Raw genomic sequence first — 19,447 nt, 5'->3', positions numbered from 1 at the left:
ATCGCAGTAGCATTGTTTGTTTACCGACCAGTTACTAATCCCACGATGATTCTCTATATGTTTAACAATTATTATTTTAGATTAGTTTTCCCCTTTTTGACTTTATGAGAAAAGCACCTTGTGTATACCTTTTTGAATGTTAAAATAGAAATCATAATTACCACTCGTCTTTTAATATATTTCTGTTTCTGAAACGAGAATCAAATGCCCAATATATGCACAGACCCATCAGCTGGACTCAATGTTTCACAACAAAAAATTAAAAAGTAAAGTAAAAGGGCTCAGAAAAACAACAAAAAAGGATACATGACAGCTGCCAAATTTACAGGCTGGCTTTTCCTCAAAGCCCTCCCTTTAAAGTGTGGTCCTTTGGAAGCTTCATTTCAAGGGCTACGTAGCCCTACGTCTTGGCCCTAGTCCTTAAACCAAATTAGAATTGGGACAGCCTTTCCCCTTTAAAACAAGGGGGAGGGGTAAGGGGTGGAAATGGGATTAGGCCTAATTTCCAGTGAAGTGAACGCACCATTATTACAGAAGAATCTGACGCGCTGACTGTACGACACGCCCACTGTATGACACGCCCACTTCACGCCATGACGGAAGAGAGCGAAACGTCACTTCCTGGTCCTGAATCTGACGTGTCTTATAGTTTCGCATGGGCAGCTGGTCCTACTTGCTGGGGATTTATTTCTTATTTATTAGACTATATCTGGTAAGAATCCCATAACGCAAGACCTAGCCAGGTTACCTCTGAACTGCTTGAAACACCATGACTTTACACGTCAACATGACATGTGTGTTATTGTGTATGTGTGTGTTCTCCTGATGCAGCTCGTGTAGCGACGTGGTGTCAAGATGCTGGATTTCTTCACCATCTTCGGCAAGGGGGGCATAGTGCTGTGGTGTTTCCAGGGCGCCGGGGTCACTGAGTCCTTCACCGGGCCGGTCAATGCGTTGATCCGCTCCGTCATCCTCCAGGTACGGCTACAGTATAGGGTCCGTACGGGTTGTTGTCGTGTAGCTGCGGTTAGTCGGAGTGCTAGCTTCAGCTAGCCCTAGCGCTAGCAAACGTTAGCACATTGCGTAATAGTAGTGGAGAACCAATTGAGGTATTCAAAGTATTAGAAAATCTTGCATACAAAAAAAATTAATTTTAAAGTAGAATAAGTGCCTAGCAGAAGGCAAATGGCAGAAAGGGAGTATACTATTCATAAGTATGTTTAAATTGGTGTGCATATTGCCATGAAAATAAGAGACATTGTTTAAGTTAACTTATAATGAGCCCTTTATATCTACATAGGGGTCAGGTCCTCTAACATGGAGCATGTTCTTCTAGTAGCCCAGGGGGGACATAGCGTTTTGGCTTGAGAAATCAAGGAAGGAGGGGGTCGTGTTATCCCCATGGCAATGACCCATGCTAATTATTTTTTAAAGTAGTGGAGGCGTGTCATATTGAACCATGTTGTACATGAAGTGTGTTGCTATAAGTGTCCTTCAAGCATAACCCTCTCTCGGACGGAATATCAACATCAACCGCTGGCCTGACGGAGGTCCGCACATCCACACACACACACAACATGGTGTTATACTATGCGTCAGAGAAGCTTAACCCCCTCTCTGATGCGGACATCAGAAACAGCCGGATCAGATGGAGCTTCACACTTCCACACACACCGGGGCATTATATTTAAGGGTCTTAGAAGCTTAACCCTCTCTTGAGCTCACCATCAACATCAACCAGTGGCAAGACTGAGCTCTACACATTGTGGTGTTATATATGTGTCAAATAAGTTTAACCCTCTCTCAGACGCAACGCATGTTTCCAGTGAGGAAGAGCATGATCTGTCCTTTCCCCACACATTAATTACCACTCATGTATTTAGGGGAACCAATTATAATGGAGTTTTACTTCTTATCCCAAGTGTTGAATAGTGTAGCAGAAGGCAGTTCGGGGATGAGGGGGATCATGATAAGGGGACGTGCATTCTTTAATAATTCCATGATTTGGAAACGTTTTTTTGATTGATTTCCTGTTTGATTACTAAAAGTAGGCCTGCACTCTTTCGGGTAAAGTTAATATCCAGAACGAAACTGGCGCTACAAGTGCACACCCTCAAAAATAAGCAACCTATCTGCACGTATGGCAGTGCAAGTACTTCTGCAAATTGTCAAAATGTCAAACTTTTGCTTCAAAAAATATGGATAAAATGGTTCCAGGTTGAAGACTGTCATTTATGTGTAGGGAGTTGGGTGTTCAATCGGTATTCAATTTTGTTCTTAATGGTATTAAAGGTCCCATGGCATGCTACTTTACAGATGCTTTAATAAAGTTGTTAGTGGGCCCCTAATACAGTACTTGGAAAATATTCTAGAACACTCCGGGTGCTCGGCGGAAGTCCTGGAGCTCAAAATCCAAATAATATAATATATACAGTAGGGCTGTCAAGCGATTAAAATATTTAATCACGATTAATCGCATTATTGCCATAGTTAACTCGCGATTAATCGCAAATCTTTTTTCTATGCTAAATATCCCTTGATTACATTGTCCCATTAATTGTTCTAATTTTAATGCTCTTATCAACATGGAGAAGTGCATCGGCTTGCCTTGTGCAAATGTTTTTTTATTGATAACAACATATAGTGATCAAAACAGGAAGATACAAAAAAAAACGATGGTGCAATTAAACGATGAACATACAAACATACTGCCTACAACATAGCAGTCAGGCTACTGCTTCTTTGTTTTGAGCCAAAGATTATTATTTATTTTTTAAATGAACGCCGTTAAAATTGGATTGCGTTAACGCCATTAATAACGTGTTTAACTGACAGCCCTAATATACAGTAGATATCTATATAATATAATGTTTATTATGACGGCCAAAAGCTGTGAGTTCCACTGGATAATATTATGAATCTCAAACGACTGCTTTGGATTGTCAGACTTCTCTGGTTCTTCCCCTTTCACATCAATCTGAAGTACAGACTGAGACATGGAGGAGAAAGCGGAATCCCGCTACTTCCACAACGAGACTCGTAGTGGGGGTTATCTTGGTGGCGGTGGAGCACCACCGCCGACATTGAGGAGAAAGGGATTGTTGCCTGCGATTGTTGCCCGGATTCTTCTCCCGCCAGAGCCCCGCTGCCAGGGCAGCAACGCCGCCCTGGCTGTACGACACGCGGGGCACCACTGCCACGGGGCACCAGTGCCGCAGTTTTCATCTAGAGTTTAGTTATTTTGTGACTATCACTGGTGTCATCTTCATTAGGGAAGAGCTCTATTATAGTGGTTTATTTGTTCTCACATCCTTCTGCGCTGTGGCTCTCATTTGTGCTAAAAATTAATCTATTGGATTATTTGTATCAACTCTAAATATCAAACGTTCCCTAATATATATATATATATATATTTTTTTTTTTAGGAACGCAGTGGTAACAATTCCTACACTCATGAAGCATTGAGTCTCAAGTACAAGCTCGATAATGAGTTTGAGTTGGTTTTTGTGGTAAGTATGCCAAGCATAAACTCAATATTAACCTCCCAGAGTAATTATAGCACTTTACATTTCAGTTTGTGCATTGTCCGTTTTCCCTAGGTGGGTTTTCAAAAGATCCTCACACTGACATACGTGGACAAGTTGATAACTGATGTCCAACTTCAGTTCAGGGATCGCTATAAGAATGAGCTGGACAAAAATGTGTCATTGAAACTTCTCAACAGCAATTTTGAGTTTGAAAACGACTTCACAATGCTGCTTAGGTAAAGTAGCATACGACTCAATCATAAATCAACTGCTGTAGGTGTTGTTAATAGAAACTCTTGATGCTTATAATAATAATAATATATAATATACAGATTAGAAGTTCGTTATGATGCTGGCAAAATATTGCATTTGTATGTGCAATTTTTGGGTAGGTTCACTGCTCTTACCAACATGTACATGTACAAGTAGATTTAAAATGTCCTAATACACAGTGAAGTGCACTATCCAGCTGGCCAGTGAACTATATATCTTGAGTGTGTTTCTAATGTAAAATTATGATGATTTTTAAATCAGAGAGGCAGAGGATAGCAGCAAAGCTAAGGGTCCTGCCTCCATGCGGACCTTCACCGAGTCGCTGAAGTCCCAGAAAACGGTGAAGTCAATGATCGAGACAAAGGGTGGGGACAAGGTCAAGGAGCAGGGCGGCAAGAAGAATAAAAATGCTAAGAAGGAGGGTAAGTGCTGCAGGGAATGCTAGTGATCATTTTTATGTATGTATCAGTAGTAATGTTTACTACCATACATCTTTTATATTTAATGTTGTATTTTGACCGGGATATGTGTCTACTTTCTGACTTTACATGTCCTCCCATGCCTTTTGAAAGACATGAGAGATGCTGAGATGCAACGTGTCGTGTTGGCGTTGCTGTAATATTTTCTCCCTTTGCTTCTCCTCCCAGCTCCTGTAGCCGAGCCTGAGAAAGTGGAACCAGGCAAGAACGCTTCTGTCAGCCAGAAGCCAATGGAGAACGGCAACCAGGGCCTGACCCCAGAGGAGGTCATCCAGAAGAAGCGGGAAGAGTTCTTCCGCAAGCACCGGGGTGGAAATGTTGAGAAACCCAGGTTAGAGACAGTCAAAATGTTGGTTTGTGTAGGGGTTTAGCTAGGCAGACTTTTGATTTGATGAGATCCAACAAACTAGGGAGTTCTGCAAATGATCTGGACGTGATCTCTTGCTGGGACATTTAACACAATATTAGCAATATTTATGAACCGTCATGAAGATCAGAAAAGGCTAGATCAACTGGCTGGTTTGCAATATGTTTGAAATATTACATTGAAAGAAATTTATTTTATTATTATATATATTTTTTGTTTTCTATTATATAACAGATTGCACATTGGCCAACCGGTTGTATTCTCTCTTTTAACCGGCCATTCTACTTCCTTTAGTGCCACTAAATCCCCCAAGCCTCAGAAGCCCAAGGAGAAGCAGAGACGTGTGTGGGACATGGGTGGCAGCAGTCCAACTGCACTGGACTACAGCGATCCAAACAGCCCGGACGTCCCCGTCGAACCAGCAAGAGATGTATGTATAAACACTATCTTTGTTTTACTTCAGTCCTTTAGTGGGGTTTCTTGAGCAACTGATTTTGTTCTCCTGTTTTGTATTGTATCAGAGGGGGCCGGTTAAGAGGAGATGGGCAGGGTCAGTTGCCAATGATCTCCCCTGCGTTTCAGGAATTGCAGCTGAACTCCATGAAGGGAGACCTGCTGTCTGTAGATTATGAGTCCAGCGAGGAGGAGGAGGAGGAGGAAGAGGAAGAGGAAGTTGTGGAGGAGGAACCTGAGAGGATCAAGGTCGCCGACACTAAGAAAGTGTAAGATCACCCTGCCTTTTTCAACTCCTTTTCGAATATTTTCTCTGAAGGGTTCTGGGGTGTTATGGTCTTGGGACATTATAGCAGTTCTAAAACAGGATGCCTGCTTCATCACTGTTGGTACTCAACCGGTGGACTCTCAACTCTCCACAGCCCTAAGAAGGGTGTAGGTTTTGGGGGCATGTTTGGGATGCTCAAGGGCCTGGTGGGCGCCAAAAGCCTGAGTAGGGAGGACATGGAGCCAGTGCTGGACAAGATGAGGGATCACCTCATCGGTAATAAATCCCTTCAAACCTTACAGTATATTCAGTTCAATGTTGACCTGTTGACCCATGGGAGTATCGGTTTGATGCAATTCTCTCTCTGTCGTCTCACAGCTAAGAATGTAGCAGCTGAGATATCCATCCAGCTCTGTGACTCTGTGGCCAAAAAGCTAGAGGGCAAAGTCATGGGCACCTTCACCAGTAAGTGGGTGTGACATTTATCTTTTAAATAATTGTAGGGCATAGTGGTAAAGGTACTTTAATTGTTGTAATTATACAATTCTAAATATATATGCTATACGGTGGCCTAACAAGGCTAGTCTTCTTTGGAAAGAATGGTCTATGGTCAGATGTTTCACTCGTACCCGAAAGGTTCTGAGTCAAGCCCCACAGTCTACCTGATATGTAGTGGTTGGATGCCCCTAACCCCTATTGCTCATGAAGGACAGAATTCATCAGTTAAATGACTACACGGTAAATTGTTATTCCCTCCGTCTCTCCAGCTGTGGCCTCCACGGTTAAACAGGCCCTGCAGGAATCGCTGGTGCAGATCCTGCAGCCAAAGAGAAGGGTGGACATCCTCCGAGACGTCCTGGAGGCCCGTAGCCAACGCCGGCCTTTCATCGTCACCTTCTGTGGGGTCAACGGGGTCGGAAAGTCTACCAACCTGGCCAAGGTGTGTATGAGCTGGGCTCAGTCAATGCGTCAATGATTTCAATGTCGTTTTCTCACTCACTCACTTTTATATTACTCTATCGGTTCTCGGCAAAGTTGGTGAGCCGGTGACTTCAGGAAGGGAAGTTGAATGCAGAGTCATTCATGTAGATAATTAATTTTGAAGTAAGAAGTAATGAAACATGCAAATTGAGTTTTATTTCGGTTCAGGTGAAAAACATAAATGTAATGGCAAACAATGGGCGGATGAATACAAGCATAAAGAGAACTTCAATAGAGGTCCATTGATGGAACTGTACTGGCCTGTTTTATTGGCGGTGCCAGTAGGTAGAACCTTTTTGAGAAAACGTGTCATTCATTAAAAACGCACCATGATGAACATTTTCGGCTCCCACCATTCCGGATATATCCGTTAAACCAATCACAATCAGGTTTTTTGTCATAATCTTCACGCAAACACTGTCTTCCAAGATGAAATAAAAAAACATTGATTTAGTTAATGTAATCCACGCCTCACCAACCCATCAACCTTAACGTAATGCATCCCGTCTCACCGTGTCCCCCCCCCCCCCCCCCCAGATCTCTTTCTGGCTCATCGAGAACGGCTTCACCGTGCTGATCGCCGCCTGCGACACCTTCCGCGCCGGAGCGGTGGAGCAGCTGAGGACGCACCAGCGGCGCCTCAACTCCCTGCACCCGCCAGAGGAGCACGGCGGGCGGCCCGTGGTGCAGCTCTACGAGAAGGGCTACGGGAAGGACGCCGCCGGCATCGCCATGGAGGCCATCGCCTACGGTAAGACAACAACCGCTCGCTATTGGGTTTTGGCCTCGGAAACCCTGTTGCTGTTATGGTAGACCGTACCAAATCTACACATGGAACAGAATATCAGCTCTTGTTCGTGTCGAAGACTATCACCAAATAGCGTGAAAGAGTCATTACGGAAATGACGATTTTTTTTTTAAAACTTGTATCGTCATCAATAACCCACTGTGGACTTGAGATGCATGACCTCTCCATGCTGACTGTGCCCCTCCACAGCCCGGAACCAGGCCTTCGACGTGGTGCTCGTGGACACAGCCGGGCGTATGCAGGACAATGCCCCCCTGATGACGGCTCTGGCCAAGCTGATTGCCGTCAACATGCCTGACCTAGTCCTGTTTGTTGGGGAGGCGCTGGTGGGCAACGAGGCTGTGGACCAGCTGGTAAGGACAGAGTTCCGTCTGCTGGCTGACGAGGCCAGTAAGATCTAAATGTAAAAGGGGCTGTATTATGAGGGCAAGTTGTGGAAGTGCTGATTCAGAGCTATAAGAAGATTCAAGATTCAGATTCAAGAGAAAAGAAAGCAAGAATTCAAGGATTCAAATTCAAGAAGCAAGGTTTTGAAGCTTGAACAGTGCTCAGATGAATTGTGGACACTTGTTGGGAATTCTCCTTAAATTATTGTCTTAATATGGCGTGTATTAAGTGAAAGGGGGGATAACATGTACAGCAGAAATGGATACAGTAATATACCGTATTTTCCGCAATATAAAGCACACCGGATTATAAGGCGCACCTTCAATGAATGGCCTATTTTAGAACTCTTTTCATGTATAGGGTGCACCGGATTATAAGGCGCATAGAATAGAAGATACTGCAGTCAAATGTTTGACTGGGGTTGCGTTATGCATCCACTAGACCGAGCTGTGCTAAAGGGAATGTCAACAAAACAGTCTGACAACTCTGTTCACTCCCATGGTAACGATGTTCAAACGTTAATTCGCATATTAACAATATCTCTCAGCCTTGTTCACTCTTCTCCCAAACGTGGAGGGGAACTTTTCCCTGATTCAGTTAACATGCAGTAAAAGAAACAGTCTGATACCACTAAATCAAACGTTAGTGCATTCACAATATAGTAACTCAAAATTTTTCAACTTGTGTATAAAACTATGTTTTATACGTAGTGCATTCAACGTTGTTCAAACGGTAATGTGCATATTCACAATATCTTCCAGCCTTGTTCAGTTGTAAACACGTAAAAGACACAGTCTGATACCACTAATTCAAACATTAGTGCATAACTCAACATTGTTCAGTTACGTATAACACGTAAAGCTCACTTTTTCAGTTCATTCCCCGTCCACGAATCCCTCGAATTCTTCTTCTTCAGTGTCCGAATTGAACAGTTGGGCGAGTACGGCATCCAACATGCCCGGCTCCCTCTCGTCATTATCCGTGTCAGTGTCGCTGCTGTTACCTGGCAGTTCAGTGATTATTCCTGCCTTCGTGAAAGCTCGGACCACAGTTGAGACTGATATATCAGCCCAGGCATCCACGATCCATTGGCAGATAGTGGCGCAAGTCGCCCGGCGCTGTCTCCCCGTCTTGGTGAACGTGTGTTCGCCTTCTAAGTGTTTGTGTGTTCGCCATATAAAGCGCTCCGGATTATAAGGCACCCTGCGTTTTTTGAGAAAATTAAAGGCTTTTAAGTGCGCCTTATAGTGTGGAAAATACGGTATGCAGAAGAACAGATACTGACCGTTGCCTTATGAGATAAACTAACGAAGATCCTAGGCAGGGTGAAATTTTTGTTTGTTAACATGTTAAGGACCTATTAAAGGCAACATTTGACGTGAATAAAATAAACACTTATAGATTGTTCAGTATTGAGTAACATTGTAGAGTCTGAGTTTTCCTCTTCAGACTTAACACGTGTGTATTGCATATTCTGTATATTGATGGGCAATCAATATGTACACATGCAAATAGCACTTTATTTTTTTTAATCCTTCAAGGGAATTTCTTCTTTGACAAAAAAAGGATTTCCTTGTTCAATAAGATCACTTCAGCATAACATCGTCTGACTGACGTTTTCCTCATGCGTCCAGGTGAAGTTCAACCAGGCCCTGGCGGACCACTCCATGTCTGACAAGCCTCGCCTCATCGACGGGATCGTTCTCACCAAGTTTGATACCATCGACGACAAGGTTAACAAAGTTCCCAATAACGTACTGGCATTTCACTCTGGCATGATTGGTTGAGCTTCCTGCCAGTTCAGAGCACCCACATGTTTATTTTATGCTGTGCCTTCATGACATTTTTGACTGAAATGCCTCCCATCTTCCTCTCCAGGTCGGCGCTGCCATTTCCATGACCTACATCACGGGCCAGCCCATCGTGTTTGTGGGCACAGGGCAGACCTACAACGACCTGCGCAGCCTCAACGCCCGCGCTGTGGTCAGCGCCCTGATGAAGGCTTAGGAGGGTGCATGATTGGTCGGATTCCCTTTTCTTTTCTTTTTTTTCTATTGACAAATACACCCCAACTACCTACGCTTGGACTGCGAGACGTCTTCTTCTTCCCTGACCCAGCTAACAGTTCTGATTAATTCACAACACACAACTCCAGTCATGAACTCAATAGTCATGTGGAGTTTCTTAAACAGCCTGGATAAAAGAACCTAAAGGATCACATGGAGTTTTGGAAAATCAAACAACGAAAAAGTGTGCTACATTAACGTAGCCTCGTTTGGCATAAATCTAAAATGTTTGGGTGAAATCGGAAGGTACCCCATCTGTGTCTGAGCTTTGCGCACCAATCAACAGATATCAAGTCCCATACAAAATGGCAATTGATTCAAATGACATTTGAACTGCCACTGATCACATGGACCTTGGACTTGCATGTTATTCGTTTTCTCTGGTTTATCCAGTAATCTTTAAATTATTTACGCAGTGTCTTTTTACAAATTACGTCACAATGCTTGTTGGATGTGACATTTCAGCAGCTGCCTGTCCCAGAAGAAAGTCTAGAGACCGTGGTGCCTGTCACATGTCTAGTCGAACTACAGTCCGAGCCCATACATTTTTAGCAGAGCAGTCTGAACAAGTGATCTAAATGCAATTTTACTTGTTTAAGCGGTTTATTAGAGTCAAACAGGTGGTGCAGCGACCCGCGGCCACCTATGTCAATATTGAATCTATATTCTCCCATTATAGTTGTACTGGGAAACGGCCGTTCATACACTCAGCCTCCGTGCTTTGCTCGGAGCAAATAGTCATTCATGTTGGAAGTAGTAAAATTAGGTAGTAGTTCGTCTTTGATATGGCTAAGAGTTTCTAAATGCATCCGAGCTGAATCAAACACATAACGCTAACCTAAGCTAGGGGAAGGACCAAGGATTTCAAAGCTAACTGCCATTTCACAAAGACATAATTACAACTTTTTTTCTTACAATTTCCCGTTTGAGGTTTCAGTGTTTTGATTGTCATTTCTAGGTTGCAGTTCTGTTCAAAAGACTACAGTTGCGTAAGAAGTCTAAAGCTCCCCTCACCTCTCCAATTCACACTACCTTCAAGTTTAGATCAAGGGGCTGTCTTAGGTGTTCACCATCTACACCTCTAACTTGTGGTAGTGCAATACAAACCTATAAATATACAGAAGATTTGCCGTAATTTATGAGAATGTAAACATTTCTAAATAAAGTTGCTTCATGCCATCAATGCTTACACAGTAGGTTTGTTCTGTTGTGGAATATGGATCATGGAATATATCAAATAATACAAAGACACTGGGGATATAAAGAATTTATTCTGAAAAGTGTGCTTATAAATATCAAACAATTGTCACAAACGCATGCAAGTATTAAATACAAAAAAGCTTACACGGAATAGTATACAACTAATTTTTGTGTTAATGGGAGAAGCAAAGTTCCCCCTGCGTAGGGCATTCTGGGTCACCTTTTGAGAACATTCTCATATGCACTTAATGAATAAAAATAAATTAACTCCAACCTCATTCCCCTTACACAGCAAGACCCAAGTCAAGTGTCCAAAGGTTCAAGTTCAACAGATGAATATAATACATTCAAAAATATAATGCACTATCTTTACAATCAACTACCTGGGGTCACATAGTTGACCTGAGGTCCAATCACTGCAAGCCAGGGGTGTTGTAGGCCAGTGAGGGGAGTTCATTCAGAGATGTATTCATATTTGCACGTTCCACTGCTTGGAGTTCGGTTCGGACATCACCACCCACTGGTCTTTTGTCTTACGAACCAGGGGATGCATCAAAGTGAGTTTCAGTATCATACTAAATATCACTTGCCCCCCCCCGCAGTATTCATATTACAAAAATAAATAGTTTGGGGTTGGATATAGGCTATTAGCAGACTTGATGCTGGGATTATTATTTTTTTTGTCCATTTCTGTTTACCGATGCTTCCCTTTTCTAAAAATAAGCGAATAAAAAGGAAACCAAACAGGGCTTTTATTAAATCGTAGTAACAGCAAAGGTCTCTTGTGGCACCTGTTACTGGTAGCCCTCAATAAGTCCAACGAGTGAAATCTGACCTGAGCTTGACTGGGAGTAGTAGACAGATCTCTACTGGAGTCTGGGGGAAACTGACAGATTGAGCTCCCGACCGTTTGCCTGTCAAGAACGATAGTCTGGGGCAAAACAGAAGAGGGAGGGAATGAATTGACATGAAGAGTGCAACAAGGCGCAACATCTGCCGTCACTGAATGCCACATATGCAAGTCGGTTAAAACAAAAAAGGAATCCTGGAAGAGACTGAAATTGCATGTCTACAAGTAGGGAGGGAAGAGGAATTGACTGGTATTCTCCAAATGCTAGAGGGAAACAGGCACTGACACCAAAGAGAAACATTCAGTCCTAACCTTGGAGAAGGCTTTTCTGTGTGTTAAAGCCATTCTGTTGTTCGTCCCCGTTTTGTGAAGGAGACCCTGTAAGTAGAAAAATACAATTAAAACCTCACTTTATTCTGGTATAACAACCTTAAATAAACGGATGATTTAAAGTGCTCAAGATGTAGGATACAATGTGGAAAAACTTCACACTAGTTCTCTTATTCGGATAAATCAGGTGGCAAGACACCCTCAGTTATATCAATATTATAGCATACATATTATATGAAATATTAAAATAATAAACATCAAGCCTGAACCCTATTGGAAGTGAAGCTTTGGGTTTACAGTGCAGTTGTACATGGTTGAATGCAGAGAATGAATGGAAAAACATTTTGTAAGAAAAGTCAAATTTAGCTTGAACCTACAACCCAAAATGTACACGATGGGAAAATAATTAAGAAATATACCATGACCAGCGAGAAGTGGGGTAGCGTTTCTGACCCTCAGATCGGGCGACACACTAACCACACACAAATGGTACAGAATTAAAAAAAAAACGGCCACAGAACTGACCATAGGGCGTGGCGGCGGCGGCGGTGGCGGATGCATCGCGGCTGCAGATCTCGTTGGCCAGCCGCTCAAAGTACTCGGGCAGGTCGGAGTACTCGTCGCCGTAGGAGATGACCTTGATGCCCTTGTCCAGCATGTTGTCGCGGAGCTTCTTGAACTCGCCCACGTCCTCGCGCCGCACCAGCATGAAGTGCTCCAGGTCCGACTTGTGCTTCACCGCCTCCAGGAACAGAGCCTGGAAGGTGGTGTCGTCCACCGTGCGCCCACAGCCCAGGAACACAAACGACTTGGTCTCGTACAGCTTCTGGATCTCCCGCTGTGGGGAGGGAGAGATGGGGGGAAGAAGGAGAGGAAAGGGGGGAGTTGGGGGGGGGGGGTTACTGCTGCGTTCTCAGCTGTGCTAACATCAGGACATGACCAACAAGGGCAAGCAGAATCCACAAAGAAAACACAATTTAGGCATAAAGACATAAGCGAGTAGGAACAATTTGTGAAAATTGATGACATTTTTACTCTCTCATAATAGACTTCTCATAATAATAAAAAATAACTTAAAACTCATAATTGGTGCCTTTATGTAGTATTTGCCCGTTATCCTCATATGTCACCAGCGGTTCCCATGTCATCCTTCCATCAGATTTATTGTCTTCCTGGTCAGGGTTGGAATGATGACTAAGCCTGTCCCAAAGTATTCTATGTTCCCCTAATAATGACCTAGCAGCCGGCACCATTTAGGCTCAAGGATAAGCGCTGCCTATCGAATGTCGTGCTTACCATAACCTCGGTATTCCTCAGTACATTCTGGTAGCCAGCAGGGTGTAGTACGATTCCACTTGGGTTAGTGTAAACACCATGGATGTGCAGAACGCTCAAGTTGCGCTTCTCCTGGGCCCACTCTAATACCTGGTAACACACACACGCACACAGGCACACCCACAAGGACACAGACATACACACACAGTTTGTTAACAGTCCAACGCACCTAATCCTGTTCCTGCTGGACAGAAACAGGTTTGCAACACATTAGCTCGGATGGGAGATGGGACATAAATACCAGGATTGAGAGGCTGCAGTTCAGTTGACCTTTTGGCTATCAGAGGAAGCTTGTGAGAACTTTTACAAACCCAGCTGTTTGCTCTTGATTAGAGAAATACTCCCCTCCTCCAGCCGTGTCTTTCACCAAATGCAAATATTGTTCCAACTTGTAAAGTTCTCCCACAGACGATTAACGGGGCAAACTTTGACCTCTGTGGCCACGCGACGCAAGGGGCGCTGGAAAGATTCTTTCAGGCGGAAGACAGGCTGGGCTAGTGAAGCATGCACTCCCAAGTACATTTGCACCTTTGGCCTTTTACATAGACAGATAATGTTCAAGAAAACTGTAAAAAAGAAAACACAAAAAAAACAACACACTAAACAAGAGGCTTTAAGGATAATTCTCTAAACACCCCGTTGGAGCATCGTCCCACCTTCTTCTCGTCCGTGAGGTCCAGCGACTCCAGCTTGGTGCCCTGGTGGGCGGCGTAGATCTCCAGCAGGTTGTCGAAGTTGGTGGTGAGGACGAGGGCGCCGCTCTCCATCAGCTGCAGCACGGAGCGCAGCAGGTGCTTGCCCGCGTGCTCCATCTTGCACTCCAGGTTGTCGAACACCTCGTACAGGCAGTCCTTGAAGAAGGTGGAGCGCACGTTGCCCGTTCTCTGTGGGGAGGCAAACACGATGAAAAGGGAACAAACAGTGGGGGACACACAAACAATATGGCCGGTGTGACGTTGAAGCCGCCCACCACAATCAAGGACAGAAGACGTGATTGATGTTGAGTAAGGCGTGGGGCTACTGTTAAATGGCCACTTTAAATTACTAACGGGTATTACCAGGGAAACTAAAAAAGGGAATAATGGGATGAAACACATAATGTACATATGATGGCACATCATCTGGAAACATGAACATCATCCATGACCTATCTCACACGATAGGTCTTGATAAAAAATTTATACAAATAAACACGAGTGATCAAAAGGAAGGAAGGGAGGAAGGAAGAGAGGATGGAACAATGCACAGTATATGCCTTACAGATAGAATCAAACAGTGTCATTCTAACTATGTATTCAACCCAGCAGCTGTAAGGCAACTTTATTTTTTATTTATATAGCACTTTTCATACACAAAGTAACCGAGAGATTGAGCAAATTAAGTTGATCTGAGAATGAAGTGAATGTTTTAAAGTCAACATACCCATGACTCGGGTCTTGGTGTATGATAATGCAAACACACACACACACACACACACACACACACACACACACACACACACACACACACACACACACACACACACACACACACACACACACACACACACACACACACACACACACACACACACACACACACACACAAAGCCAGTTTGAAACTCCGGTTTTACTACCAATGGAAACCATGCCAAGCAATTTTTATGTACACACACACTTTTGGAATCTATTAGGAATCTAGCTGCAATGTAAAGGCCCAATTCCACAGTGAGTTTAAGCAGACCACAACTTGGTAAGCAAAGGTTTACCCAGGGTATGCTTGGGTAAACACAGGGAGAACGTGACAACTCCGGAACCAGCACTTAATACTAAAGACAGACAGGGTCAGCAGGGCATCTCAAAGTAGTACACATTTTCCATATTTTCCTGGCCCCAACATAACAAGTAAAGTAGCTGCAAGTGCATTTGTCACAGTGAGCCGCTTGTGGTGATGTCTGTGGTAGCAGGACAAGATGAGTTACTGGACACAGATTAGTGACTGCATCGTTGAGGGATTATTCTAATGACGTCATTCTACACTAAGCCAGGCTAGAGCAAACACATAGCTGGCGGAGGAGAAGACGTTGGACTGAGGAAGGGAGGGATATCTATTGATACCAGAGGAGTGCCGCCCATGGCGTTGGTGATTCAAATTAAAGAAGCTAAATTAGCTAAATACTCAAAAACCTTTCACCGGAAGGAAGACATTAACCACACGACACAACCATCATTATCCACTGTTTTAACACTCGTCAAGCCCATTTGACATAGGCAAGGGAGTCTTTGGGATACAGACAACCAATGGGGATTCTTGCAATAAAAATCACCACGACATGACACTGACTCTAATGTCAGGTTTAGATTTATATAAGAAAGGGAGCCATGTCATTTTAGTGGTACAGCAATTGATCACCATTTACACCTTTTTATTGAGAAATGGTGTGCTAATCAAGACGCATGTATGCCTATTGTAATAAGACCGACAGTAGACCTGAGGTAAAGCACTCTTTAAAAGTGACACAGAATTTAAGCGGTTTTTAGTTTTTCAGGTTGAACTGAATCAAAAATGGCTCGTTTGATGACCCTAAAATTAAACAAAACTAATCTAGGCCTAATCACCAAGCTTCTAGGAGCCGCATGTTTTCATTCTGACTATTCTAATTAGCTACTCAGCAAAGTTCTAATTAGCCCACTTTCTGTCCGGGGTCAAAGATGTGAGAGGATTAGTTACAACGACTTTCTTTTGCCATTATGACATTGAAGTGCTTCAGTAGATTAAGCATTTTTCTCAGCAGTTTTGTAATAACGGAAAAAAGGTAAGTAACGGCAGGGATGGAAACCTACTTGTCATTTAAACAATAAGATCATACACATTCTTCAACGTATCGTTTGATACGCGAGTAGAGCAGCACAAAAGCTACTTTGTTGGGCTGTTGAAGAGAAAAAGCATAACAAGGACTAGTGTGTATATGGATTGGTAGGGGCCTGTTTGTCCATGTTGGCTATTCTGTGCCTAGGGTGGGAACTACTGTTTCAGAAGGTTTTGCACACACACACACACACACACACACACACACACACACACACACACACACACACACACACACACACACACACACACACACACACACACACACACACACACACACACACACACACACACACACACCCCTCGCAAAAAGCGATACAGAGAAGGCTGATGCCTCTGCAGCCCACAGCAGTGTGGTGGCGGTTTATCCACACTACTGGATTAAGCCATAAAAACTCCATTTGTTCCCTTTGTGACAAAGGGCTGGAGGCTGAAACAATACGTGAATTCCAACCACGTTGACCACGGGTTGGAACATCACCATGGCCTCACAGCAAATGAATGCACTGATATCGAATTTATGGCAGAAAAATATGTATATATATTTTTTGATAACGTATTTTCTTTCATTCTATTTCAGATTATCAATACAGTTGTTACCATTTGGAAATCTTAACTAATTAAATTATTCTTAACGATCAGACAACAACACTTGAAAAGGACCAAAAAAAAAAGCAACTGCTCAATAGTAATTACAACTAACTCAACCATGTACCTCTGCAGCTGGGAAGTATTGTGTCTGTGGAAAACTCTTGTCCAAGTTGGCTGGCATTACAACATGTTAACTAATAATATCATATCATTCTTATCATAAAATATACTTCTGCTTCCTCTAATGAAACAGAACTTCTTCCAAATCAAATAAAATACTGAGTAATTCATTAACTTTACTTCTATGTCAAGCCCTATGGAATCCAACTGTTATTTAGAAATGAGTCATAAAATGATGTTAGGATGAGAATAAAGATAAAGTGCTTCTTGGTTGTAAACTATCAAACAAAGGATATGCTTTGTTTTCATAAATCCAACAAAGATTTGAAATACAAGCACTAGCTCGATGCAGAACATGGCCTTACCCAATCCATGTTGAGAATTGGGTCTTTGATTGTTTATAAAAGGACTGATATTGAAGAACAACATATTAGCCATCTTCTGACAAATCACGTTATTTTGGTCTACAGAATAAGTTAAAAACAAATTAAAGGCTAAACTGGCCCCATAACAAAAGTTACCATGACCCCAAATTCTAAACCAGATAAGAGCAACACATTTTTCTAATCCCACAAAAGCCTAAGGGCAATGTCCCCATCAAGGAGGAGAACAGTGTGCTGTTAGACTTTGAGCCCACGTGTAACACACAGATTGGATCTAGACCGGAAGGAGGAAGCAGGAAGGAAGTCCTTACCGGAGACAGTTTCTGGATGAGGTCATGGGCCACGTGCACCAAGTTCTTATCCTCCTGCAAGTGCTTCTGGAAGCGACGGCTCTCCTCTTCCTCCAGCAGGTCAAAGTCATTGGCTGCATCGAGCAAGGCCTGGATCAGACCCTTCCATGAACGGAGCGCAGGGACCTGGGGGGCCACTGCGGAGCTCACCCCTGTGCCAATTACAAGGACCAGCTCAGGGGCCCGCTTTGTCTTCAGGCTAGGCAGCAGTTTCCTTTGGGGCAGGAAGATATTCAGTGACGATGGTTCCAGTGATGGGGCTTTCCACATCCTTCCGAAAGCATGTAGGTTAAACAGAGCATTTTAAAGCACTAGTCACACTAGTGGTCACACGTGGTATGAAATGTGACCCCGATTAACATTTAGGTTAGTGATGCTGAAAGGATTGGAAATACTTTCACATGGCTGATTTCAAACAGTATATCCATTCCATGTACATATTGTATACATTTTGACATGGCATATCGCTGTTTAGAAACAAGGCATGAACTTACCTGGGCTTCTTTGCATTAGAGTCTACATCCTGAGAATCATTTGCTGGTCGCTTCTCGGTTTTTAATGCTAGAGCAGTGGCCATTCAGCTCCTAAAAAGACAAAATGTGCATCCATTTTTAGAAATAACATACATGCATACATAATTCCCATAATAAATGCCACGTTTACACTGGCCGGTTGCATAGGTTACCAATGAACAACAATACAAGGCAATAAAGTAACATATGTGGCTGCTTGCATAATCTGTAGGCCTACAGTTTATATGCTATTAAAGATTATAAATACTGCGGCTGTTCGTCATAAAAGGTTCAGCAAAGAAAACATGAAGCAAAATTGCTGATGTCCAATGAATCGACAAAGCAACCCTCAAGAAAGGTGACGACCTATCACTTGTTGCTGCGTTCACGTAATCCAAGCCGGTGATACACGGTACTATTGAATAGATTTTACATTACAATCTTTAATTTGTCACCACGCGTACAACAACTTCAAAGAAAAACGAATCCACTGTGTGTAACCATAGCTTTGTAACTCACCCGAGTGGGGTTTCTTTGTATTTTTATAGTCAACAGAAGTATCTGCCACTTCCTCCACTGACCAGACAACCAGAGAAACCGCCGCTGATGTTACCGGCTAGTGGGAGCTAGCTCTGCCGTTAGCGTCACCGCTGAGCCGGGGAGGAGACAAGTGTTCGACGCGCCCGAGCCCGCCACGCTAGACAGCAGTTATCTCCCAGACCGCACCGCGCAGCACAGGGCTCACATGCAGCTCCTCGCATTGGACACAGACCGAAGAAGTCAGGGTACCCAAAGGGGCTGTCCTCTACATAGTGACATCCAACCAAGCCAGGGGACACAGGAGTTTTAGTACAAACCGAATGATTCAGTAAACTGTACGATTTTAGTTTAAAAAACAATATTTGTTTAAGATATAATGTGAGGATACGCTGATACTTGTTGTCTCCCACCAGTCTTCTTCTCAACACATCACGGGGAGGAGTGTCTCCTGCTTCCTATGGGATTATGAGGGCTGACACACACACACACACACACACACACACACACACACACACACACACACACACACACACACACACCCGACTTCTGCGACTCATGCAGAATGACATCGATGTCGTGTCTTATTGTTTCACAGTTCATAGATGCGGAGTACTTTTAAATGATATATTTTTAAATGTTACCCAATCTGTAAATGTATACTTTATCCTTATTCGATTCGTACAGCTGCTCCTGGAAGTTTAAACAGAGGAAAACTCCCCCATAAAAATTACTTTGTCTGCCATCTAGTGGTAAAATTTGAATTCGTCCTGTATCGTTATC

General features: G+C 43.3%; 2 protein-coding genes across 3 annotated transcripts; one reads left to right on the top strand and one right to left on the bottom strand.

Annotated features, from left to right (window-relative positions):
* The first annotated feature begins 600 nt into the window (after positions 1-600).
* On the top strand, positions 601-11,220 carry srpra (SRP receptor subunit alpha). Its single transcript, XM_056611051.1, has 15 exons — positions 601-712; positions 832-978; positions 3,426-3,509; positions 3,600-3,763; positions 4,062-4,222; positions 4,448-4,610; positions 4,941-5,076; positions 5,229-5,368; positions 5,522-5,643; positions 5,746-5,832; positions 6,135-6,307; positions 6,886-7,099; positions 7,346-7,509; positions 9,178-9,276; positions 9,422-11,220. Exons 2-15 carry the CDS (start codon positions 856-858, stop codon positions 9,548-9,550), a joined length of 1,959 nt encoding a protein of 652 aa, XP_056467026.1. The 5' UTR covers positions 601-712; positions 832-855; the 3' UTR covers positions 9,551-11,220.
* Positions 10,781-19,121, bottom strand: fam118b (family with sequence similarity 118 member B). 2 transcript variants are annotated; one of them, XM_056611052.1, is made up of 8 exons: positions 18,647-19,121; positions 18,110-18,199; positions 17,577-17,886; positions 13,981-14,208; positions 13,286-13,414; positions 12,515-12,827; positions 11,972-12,037; positions 10,781-11,740 (listed from the first exon to the last, which is right to left on the bottom strand). In XM_056611052.1, exons 2-8 carry the CDS (start codon positions 18,190-18,192, stop codon positions 11,727-11,729), a joined length of 1,143 nt encoding a protein of 380 aa, XP_056467027.1. In that variant the 5' UTR covers positions 18,193-18,199; positions 18,647-19,121; the 3' UTR covers positions 10,781-11,726. The 2 variants fall into 2 exon arrangements, with proteins under 2 accessions (XP_056467027.1, XP_056467028.1); XM_056611053.1 differs by having other exon boundaries at positions 17,577-17,829; positions 18,647-19,117.
* Between the last annotated feature and the right edge of the window lie 326 nt (positions 19,122-19,447).

Source organism: Gadus chalcogrammus, chromosome 16, assembly GCF_026213295.1.
Source record: "Gadus chalcogrammus isolate NIFS_2021 chromosome 16, NIFS_Gcha_1.0, whole genome shotgun sequence".
Taxonomy (NCBI): domain Eukaryota; kingdom Metazoa; phylum Chordata; class Actinopteri; order Gadiformes; family Gadidae; genus Gadus; species Gadus chalcogrammus.
Note: the sequence above shows the minus strand (reverse complement) of the source record. Positions and strands in the feature narration are given on the sequence as shown.

Coding starts and splice junctions, on each gene's coding strand:
- fam118b (XM_056611052.1), bottom strand. CDS start 18,192: ATGGCCACTGCTCTAGCATTAAAAACCGAGAAGCGACCAGCAAATGAT. Junction 17,887..18,109: donor TCTAATGCAAAGAAGCCCAG/GTAAGTTCATGC, acceptor TGCTTTCGGAAG/GATGTGGAAAGCCCCATCAC. Junction 12,038..12,514: donor CGCCGCCGCCACGCCCTATG/GTCAGTTCTGTG, acceptor TTCTACTTACAG/GGTCTCCTTCACAAAACGGG.
- srpra (XM_056611051.1), top strand. CDS start 856: ATGCTGGATTTCTTCACCATCTTCGGCAAGGGGGGCATAGTGCTGTGG. Junction 4,611..4,940: donor GGAAATGTTGAGAAACCCAG/GTTAGAGACAGT, acceptor TACTTCCTTTAG/TGCCACTAAATCCCCCAAGC. Junction 7,100..7,345: donor CATGGAGGCCATCGCCTACG/GTAAGACAACAA, acceptor GCCCCTCCACAG/CCCGGAACCAGGCCTTCGAC.